General features: G+C 46.1%; 1 protein-coding gene across 1 annotated transcript; it reads left to right on the top strand.

Annotated features, from left to right (window-relative positions):
* The first annotated feature begins 5,099 nt into the window (after positions 1 to 5,099).
* On the top strand, positions 5,100 to 5,603 carry LOC148094468 (permeability factor 2-like). Its single transcript, XM_087816459.1, has 3 exons — positions 5,100 to 5,208; positions 5,309 to 5,432; positions 5,516 to 5,603. The coding sequence occupies exons 1-3, from the start codon at positions 5,100 to 5,102 to the stop codon at positions 5,601 to 5,603; spliced, it is 321 nt and encodes a 106-aa protein (XP_087672585.1).
* The last annotated feature ends 3,724 nt before the right edge of the window (positions 5,604 to 9,327 follow it).

Below are 9,327 nucleotides of genomic sequence, written 5' to 3'. Positions count from 1 at the left end.
AGACCACATGTTAGGACACAAAACCAGTCTCTACAAGTTCAAGAGGATTGAAATCATATCAAGCATCTCAGATCACAAGGGCATGAAATTAGAAATCAACTACAGTAAAAACACTCAAAAAACATTCAAACATGTGAAGGCTAAATAAGATGTTATTCAACAATGAATGGGTTACCAATAAGATCAAGAAAGGAATCAGAAACTTTCTGGAAACAAATGAAAATGAAACACAACAACCCCAAGTCTATGGAACACAGTGAAAGCAGTCCTAAGAGGGAAGTTCATAGCAATGCAGGCCTACCTCAAAAAAAGCAAGAACTTTTTTTGGTAAACTATTTAACCCTACAATTTAAGAATTAGAAAGCTCCCCCGTGGAGCCATCTGGACTAGGGCTTTTGTTTGCTGGGAGTGTTTTTATTACTGCTTCAATTTCATCAGTTGTTATTAGCCTATTCAGGTTTTCTGATTCTTCCTAATTCAGTTTTACATAACCTCACTCTTATGTGGAACCTAATGAACAAAATAGACTGAGGGACAAAATAGATCCAGAGACACAGAAACATGGAACAGACAGATGAATCTCAGTGGGAAGGCGGGGGTGGGGGAGTAGGTGGGGTGAGATTGATCAAAGAGTTTATATGCACATATGCATAACCCATGGACACAAACAATAGTGTGGTGAAGGCCTGGGGTGGAGGCAGATTCCGGTTGGAGGGGATCAGTGGGGGAAGTGAAAGGGGGATATCTAATACTTTCAATAATAAAGATAAATTATAAATAAAAATAAATAAATAAATAAATAAATAAATAATAAACTACTTACTTTTTTTCTGGGGTCATACCACACTGCTTCCAGCTTTCATGCCTTTGCTCACTTGGTTCTCTTTTCCTGGAATGAGTCCCCTACCCACTCACCTTAGGTAGCACCCTCCTCTGGAAAGTTTTCTCTGATAGCTCCTACCCTTCCAAGGAGGGCATCAGATGTGCCTCCCCCTCTCTTCCGAGTCCCTGTAAAGCTCTGCACATTGCTGAGTATCGTGGCCTCCAGACAACTTCTTATCTTTCTGTTCTACTCCCATAGACTGTGGATTTGGTAGTGGCACAGTTTGTCTTTTCCCTCTTTGTAGCCTAATTGAGAATCTAACTTAGTTCCTAGCTTATAAGTGGTGATAAATGTTGAAGAGATGAATGGCTAGATGGGTTAAAAATAGAGTAAATAGAGCGGTTTGTGTAGGAGAGTTACTTCTAGCAGAAGTGTGAAAGATGGATGGTGTTAAGCAAAACCATTTCACTAGCAAGAGAGAGACATCTAATTTAAATGGTCTTAAAAAAAAAAAAAAGGAGAGAAAAGAAAATCTGTGGGTCTACATAACCAAAAAGTCCATGAATAAATCAGAGCCACCTGGAAGACTTAGGTGTTTAAACAAAGTTTTAAATAATTTGTCCCATTGCATGTGCTTTTCTCTGGGAAAGTGTTGTTCTAAGGCAGGTTTTCTTCAAGCACTGGCTAACTCTAGGCCTCATTTTACCAGTTTAGCAAAAAACAAGAATAATTATGAACCTTTTTGTACTGTTTCAACGGAAACTCTAGGGACCGTTTCTCATTTGACCTGGCTTATGGCTCTTGTGCATCTGAATCAATCATCAGGGTTGAGAGAGTGAGCCCCTAAAGGAAGGAACTGAACCCCATGGACTATACACAGGTAGATCTAGGGTGTGTTATCAGAGAAAGAGAAAGGGGAACAGTTATGCAGTCGAAGGGGAGTCTTGAATAGAGAGGTTGATTCTGTTTCTGATGCACACTCATGCCCTTGCCCTTTAGGGGTAGATTGAGCCAAGAATTTAATGTCATGTTCAGAAATCTTCCCTCTTCTTCACACAGAGCAGAGCCACTAGGTAACCTTAGGGAAATGGACCTGGAAGCTGTGTGGGAATAAGCTCTTAAGGCACGCTAGGCGTAGACCAGGGCTCCACTGCCCATTCCTGCCTGCCAGTCAGCATGGCTCATTCCCAGGATGCAGCAGTGTCCTAGCCTAAGGGCCCTCACAAAAGCAGAGCGAATCATCAGCCTGTCACACAGGCAGACTGATTTGGGGAAATGTCCCCAGCGTACAGGACTAGAGAGCTAGGACGAGCGAAGTAGACAAAGAGGGTGTGGGCAACTGGGGTTTAATCCTACTGGAGATGTTCTGAGAAATCAGGTAGAATATCTGCCTAAAACATGAAAGAAGGGGGAATGTTTATTGAATGCCTCCTGTTCCTTGCTGGGCAAGAGATTTTCCATGGTAGTGACAGAGAAACTTTGTGGCAGAAAGATTCCTGGTTCAGCTGAGGAGAGGATCTTTAAGTTCACATCTGCCTGCGGTTGGTGGCTGCAGTAATGGCAGGGGAAAAACAGTGGGCCCAGAAGCTGTGAGCATCCTGGATTGTACTAATGTCAATTCTGAAAGATTCATGATGATTACAGGGCAAAAGAAATTTACCCCCCAAAGTTTCCATTTTAAATATTCCATTTCTTTAAGAGTCATTGCATGGGTTCAAAGATTGTGCATAAAAACCTGGCGAACAACTTGCAAAAGTCATTGTATTGTAGAAATACTTCTTCAAACAACAGAATGAGCACTAGACTAACCATCCCTGTGCTTATAAATATTTGCATATTTTGGTTGATGGAGATATTACAGATTCAAATGGCATGTTAAGAAGAAAATAACAGTGACCAAAAAGAAATTTTTCTTTTTATTACATTTCTGAAAGCAAGTGATTTTGATGAAAGCCATTCCCAGGAATCAAATCTACGCAATCTACACATGTTGGATAGGCTTAATTTGCTTTTCTGGAAGCTCCTTTCATAACCTGGAATTTTGAATTTCCTGTGTACCCCTCACTTGCATCAGTTGTGTGCTGGGTCATTACAGCAAATACTTCCTGTGTTTCTTTTAGTTACAAGAAATAGATGAGCAATTTAGACATCATGGTTAATGCTGAAGACAAACTACCTGAGCATATGAAACACCATGAATGTCCAAACAGGGGAAGTAGATATTTTGAATTATCATATTTGAGCAAATATGAACTCAACAAAAATTCAATCCCCTTTCTAGGAAGCTACAATGTAAAGCATGTGAGTTCACTGCTTTTATTTTGGTGGTATTCTAAACTGACTGAGAAGGGGAAACTTTTATTAAAGCAAACTTTTTAGTTTGAAATCATTTTAAATTTACAAAAGTTGCAGAGTGCACAGTTTCAGTACACCCTTCTCGGGGTTACCCACTGTGAACGTTTTACATTACCAAGGTACATTTGCCAAAGCTAAGAAACCAGCAGTGACACATTACTATTAACAAAACTCCAGACTTTATTTGGATTTCATCGGTTTTTCCGCTTACTGTCCTCTTTTTGTTCCAGGATGCAATCCACATTGCAGTTAGTTGTCTACGTCTCCATTCTTCTTTTTGAACTGTGATAGTTTCTCAGTCTTTTCCTATTTTTCATGACCTTGACAGTTTTGAAGAGTACTAGTCAGCTATTTAATATTCCTCAACTTAGTTTTGAAGAATGTTGTTCCCATGGTTAGACTTGGCTTATGAACTTTTGGAAAAAATGCTAAAGAGGTGATGCACCCTTCTCATCATATCAGACCAGTGGTACGGGATTTCCATCAGGCATCACACTGATGATGTTAACCTCCATCATGTCGTCCAGGGACAGATGTTTGCCAGCCTCCCAGTGCACTCCACGTCTTCGAGAGGTTTGAATCCAACCTGGAGAATTACACTCACTAACTCTCTACCTAATGCCGAATCAACCAATGTTTCACTATTTGAGAAAACAGGAAAGACATCAGGTTAAAACACTGGAATTCCTGGACAGAAAACAGACCTGTCAATGTTTGTTTCTGGAGAAAGGGGGACCCACACTGAAGGTCTTGGAGTAAATGGAACGGGGCTACCGGTGGGATGCAGCATTTCATAGTTTCCCCACACAGCTGAGTAAGGGTGCAGCAGGTCCCTCCTCTCTAGTGTGCAGGTGCTGCTTTGTCCAAGGACAGACCGCAAAAGGTGAGCCCCTGAGCCTGCCCTACTAGCCCCTGCACAGCTCCAGAGTGACCCCCAGCCCTGTATGTCCTAGTTCAAATCTGAACCCCTCGCATGGGGAAGATCTCCCAGGAACCTAGGAAGTTCCAGCGTTAGAGAGGCAGTAAGGGAGTTCAGCAGAGACGGAAGGGCCATGCCACAGCCCTCAGCTTTCTTTGAAATTAACTGGGTTCAACTTTGACAGGGATCCTTCTGATCACCAAATGGAAAATAAAGCCAAGATATCCTAAGTGTGATTTAAGAAAATAAAACAAGGGAACAGGTAGAATATTTCTCTCTAGATCCCAGATAACTGTGATATTTTTAACAGAGCAACACACACACACACGCACAGACGCACATGCACACACACGCGCACACGCACACACATGCACACACATGCACACACGCGCACATGCATACACGTGCGCACATGCACACACGCGCGCACATGCACACACGCGCACATGCGCACATGCACACGCGCACATGCACGCACACGTGCACATACACACACATGCACACACGCGCGCACATGCACACACATGCACACACATGCACACACACATATGCAAAACCGAAATCTAGAGAGCCGCGGAATAAATATAAACGCAGCGCGTGTAGATAGCTAAGCGAAGGCTGCCCCGGGCCCCGCCTTGATTCCTTGATTCCCCAGGTCTGGTAACTGAAGGGACAACTCTCCCTCTAAGGCGCCGCCCTGCTGGAGGGTCTCCGGACGCGCCCCAGCCCGCCCTGAGCCGGTCCCTCGCGGGCGGGGACAGCGCAGCCGGCTGAGCCCCGGGGCGGCGCTCCCGGGCCCGCGACCCCGACTCCGCGGCGGGCGGGCCTTCCCGGGACCCGACGACCCAGCTCCGGGAACCTCCCGCCCCGGGGCTGCGAGCTTTCACCCCGACCCTGGATAAAAGGGGTTCGCCCGTCTCGGGGAGTCACAGCTCGCGCTCCGCCAGCTCTCCCGCCAGCGCGCGCTCCAGACACCGCCGCCCGACCCTCCGAGCTGCGCCCATGGCCCGCGCCCCCCGCGCCCCCCGCGCCCCCCGCGCCCCCGGGCTCCTCCGGGCCGCGCTGCCGCTCCTGCTCCTGCTCCTGGTGGCCGTCTGCCGGCGCGCTGCAGGTGACACTCGGGGCCCCGGGAGCCCGAGGGCGGGCGGGGGGCGCGGGGGGCGGGCGCCCGTCGGGGGGCGGCCGCGCTAACCGAGCCCCTGTCCCCGCAGGGGCGCCCGTGGCTTCTGAGCTGCGCTGCCAGTGCTTGCGGACCTCGCAGGGGATCCACCCCAAGAACATCCAGAGTGTGCAGGTGACGTCCCCGGGACCCCACTGCGCCCAAACCCAAGTCATGTAAGTGCCTGCCCTGGTCGCCCCAGACGCCCCGCCCTGCCCCCAGCCCGCCCCGTCTCACCCGGACCCCCTTCTGTCCGCAGAGCCACCCTCAAGAATGGGCAGAAAGCTTGCCTCAACCCCGCGGCCCCCATGGTGAAGAGGATCCTGGAGAAGATGCTGAACAAGTGAGTTATGGGACCAGGGTCACTTGGGACAGACACTGGGGCCTGCCCCCTGAAACCATGCAGGGAAGCCCAGGGTTAGCTGAAGGGGTGAAAAGGATCAGGATTTCACGATCAGATTTGCCAGCCAGGTCACGAATGTGCCCTGGTGCCACAGGAGCCTTGCGGCGCCGCCAGCCCGGGCGCGCGGGGATGCGGCCGGCTGGCCGCGGGGACACGGGCGCCCCGCCTCCCGAGAGCCCCTGGCGGTTCGCAGCCAACGGCTCGGTGAGGACCACCCCCCCCCCCCCCCCCCCCCCCCCCCCCCCCCGCCTTCCTGAATGCGGGCGCTCCCGAGCCTGCCGGCTGGGGAAGCCTCGGAGCCCGGGGCAGGGCCGGCGCCGGGCGGCGTTCCCGGGCAGCCACCAAGCACACCCTTCTTCCCCCACAAGGACGGCCCCGCCGGACCGCGGGAGGCAGCACCGAAAGCAGGCCCTGCGCTCCGGGAGTCCAGGAGCGAAGAGCAGAATCGGCCGCCCCCAGCGCCACCTGGACTGCGCTTAATGTGTCCGAGTATCTCCTGGGAGAGTTCTCCTACGTATTATTTATTTATTGGTTGGCTTTCAAATATTCTGTTAATATTTTACATGTAAAATCATTAAGGATGTGACTGACTCTACTTGGGCACTATACTGTTATTTTTATTGTTTTTTGATGTCAAACCCAAGTTCTTCCAATTCTGATTCCTATTTAATTTGAAGGTAAAATGTTTGCAAGTATTCTCTAGTCATTAAAGCAACATTTCTGAGAAGCCCACAGCAACATCAGCTGCTATGACAAAGGATGGGGGAAGCCAAGCAACACTGAGGTCATGGTCAGGGTAGGGGGATGCATGTGTACATCTGCTTTTGTAACTGTTCAAAAGGATATCAGTTGTTATGCACTGAAACAATTTCACAGTATGTGGTCAACATTCCTAATGTTGAAGCTTTAAGAATTAATATCCCTTGGGCATTTCATGTCTTTCTTGTAAGGCAGGTGTTTAGTGTTAATTGTGCAATGTTTGTATCTTTAAAAAAAAGAGATTTAAGTATTTATGGATGTTTTTGTGAAAAAACACATGAAAATAAACTATTTCAAAATAAACAGTGTTTGTTTTATTTTCCGGGAAAAAAGTCACTATCTCTACTGTATAATCTGATGATTTACATCGTTTCTCAACATTCTTTTCCTCCTGGGCATTCAATTGGCTACCCATATAAATCAAACGATAAGTTATCCTTAACTTCATCTGATGATAGCTGTCATTCCACTTGGCTCTCACCTACCCAAGAATGTGGTTTTCCAACTGTGGTCCAGCTCCTCCCCACTCAGTGCAAGAGTCATATGTTTTTACTGATTTTAGAGAAAGAGAAAGGGAGTGGGAAAGAAAGAGAGAGAGAGAAACATCGATGCCCTGAGGGGACTGAACCCCCAACCTGGGCAGTTGCCTAGACTTGGAATCTCAGTGGAGGCCCTTAGGTGCACAGGACACTCAGCCAGCAGCTACGCCAGCCTGGGCTATTGCTGTTTTTTATAAGGAGCTCCTTGCCACCTTGCTACTCAAGTTTACCTCCATAAAAAACATTTACATGTAAAGTGGATTTTTTTTTCTTCAAAACTAAAACAATTTTTATTATCAGTAGAAGCAAAAAGAGTGAATGGCTGATTACTTCACTTAGAAAAAGATCTAATCGATAGTTGGGTTTAATTTCTAACCTCCATTTATAAGGAGCTAACAGTGAGTTTAATGTTTATCAAATAGAATGGTTTTAAGATTGAGTGCATTAGTTCCCACTTTTTATAGTGCAATTTTTATGGAACCCGATGATTGTTTAGCTTGAGAAAGCTATGGCCGCAGCACCCCTGGTTCCAAGACAAACAAAACTGGTATGTCACGGGAGGAAAGATCCCTATAATCTAAAAGAAACCACATTCCAAACCTTAAAAAGCAGGAATGTTCGTGGACATGTGGGGGGGGGGGGTGCTTGTCTCTGATTCGGGGCTTGTTCAGGAAATCCTGAGCCCGAAGGTAAAAGCCTTTAGCAGAGGCAAGAAGGCACGACCAGCAGCCTGAATAGTTGAGATCAAGTTCTGTCTTGCTCCAAGGAACTGGGTAAATAAGGGCTTTTATTCTAAGTAACAAGGAACAACCTCTGTGAGCTTTTGTTTGCACTTAAAAGAATGAAAAATAATAATCTCTTTATAACTCCGATGTAATTAGTTATAAATGAGAAGAGAAGGAAGAAAATTTGTAAACTGTGCAGCAGTAAATAAATGCAAACCATTCTAGGACCTCATTTCAGCTGTGGAGAGGGTGGCGCTCCTGCAGATGTTTTGCCCTCCAAATTAGAAGTGGGAACTTTTTTTAAGCGAGAGGTAGTACAAATTGTACCTCTTCCTCCCCCCCCAACAGTTCCCTGGAGAAGAAACCACATAGTTCGGAGAGGAATGGACAAGTCAAGTATTAAAACCAGGAGCTGGTCTCCTAGCATCCAGGCAGGAGTTTTGTTCAAAATCTGAGAGATCATACAAAAAAATTAGTTCTTTTATTATATAGATGGGACTGTGGAGGCTCAGAGACCGCTAAGTGATTAGCGAATGTCACAGAACTGTTTTATTTAAAAATGGACTGGGCCCAGCCAGGCGTGGCTCAGCGGTTGAGAGTCGACCTAGGATCCAGGCGATCAGGGTTCGATTCCCAGTCAGGGCACATGCCCGGGTTGAGGGCTGCAGCCGGTCAATGACTCTCTCATCATTGATGTTTCTATCTCTCTCTCCCTCTCCTTTCCTCTCTCTGAAATCAATAAAGATATATTTAAAAAATAAAATAAAATAAAATAAAATAAAATAAAATAAAATAAAATAAAATAAAATAAAATAAAATAAAATAAAATAAAATAAAATAAAATAAAAATGGACTGGAACTCAGCATTCTGATAGTTAGTACAAGACTATTTTCGTTAACTAGATCATTCTGATAATTGCCAAAGAGGATTATTACCTTGAAATCTTGGTTCTAGGATTGGCTTTCTAAAATTTGTAGAACAAATCTCAGAGTACTAATTAATAACCAACAGCTGATTCATACCACAAGCCAGTGTTGAGCGGCTTCAAGGAACTATGAATATCGTGGCCAACCAATTTGAAGGAAAAAGTGAGTTCAGCCACCTTGTGTGATGGGCTAAATTACTCTGCCAGTTATCTATTGTCTTCCGAAAAGGTAGTGGCTTAAAACAATAACGATTTGATTCTGGCCCATGGGCCCACACATCATCAGTTTGGGTTTGGTGGTGCAACAGCTAAGCTGGGCTCAGCTTGGTGGTTCTTCTGATGGCCTCTCCTGGGGTCACTCGTGTGGCTGAAGTCACCTGGTGACTTGAGCAGGGCTGCTTCACTTACATGCCTGGTGGTTGGTGCTAGCTGCTGGTTGGGCCTCATGTCTCTGTCAGATGAGCCCTGCTATCTTCTTATGATGACAACAGCATTTCAAAAAGGCAGGAGTGGAAGCTCCTAAGTTATTTGCATTTTTGGTCTGGAGCATCCACATCACTTTTACCACATCTTACTGGCCAAAGCAAGTCATAAGGTCAACACAGAGTCAAGGGATTTGGGAAATAGACTACATACCTTGAAGTGAGAAGCTGCTAAGAATTTGCGGCTATTTTTAATCTTTAACAATTATTTAATCTTTCTGGAATATTCAATTTCCT

Source organism: Miniopterus natalensis, chromosome 1 (assembly GCF_054644295.1).
Source record: "Miniopterus natalensis isolate mMinNat1 chromosome 1, mMinNat1.hap1, whole genome shotgun sequence".
Classification (NCBI taxonomy): Eukaryota; Metazoa; Chordata; class Mammalia; order Chiroptera; family Miniopteridae; genus Miniopterus; species Miniopterus natalensis.
Note: the sequence above shows the minus strand (reverse complement) of the source record. Positions and strands in the feature narration are given on the sequence as shown.

What these genes read in the sequence shown, in the direction of transcription:
- LOC148094468 (XM_087816459.1), top strand. Translation starts at nt 5,100, where the DNA reads ATGGCCCGCGCCCCCCGCGCCCCCCGCGCCCCCCGCGCCCCCGGGCTC. An exon ending in CGTCTGCCGGCGCGCTGCAG is followed by an intron (nt 5,209 to 5,308) that starts GTGACACTCGGG and finishes CTGTCCCCGCAG; the next exon opens with GGGCGCCCGTGGCTTCTGAG. An exon ending in TGCGCCCAAACCCAAGTCAT is followed by an intron (nt 5,433 to 5,515) that starts GTAAGTGCCTGC and finishes TTCTGTCCGCAG; the next exon opens with AGCCACCCTCAAGAATGGGC.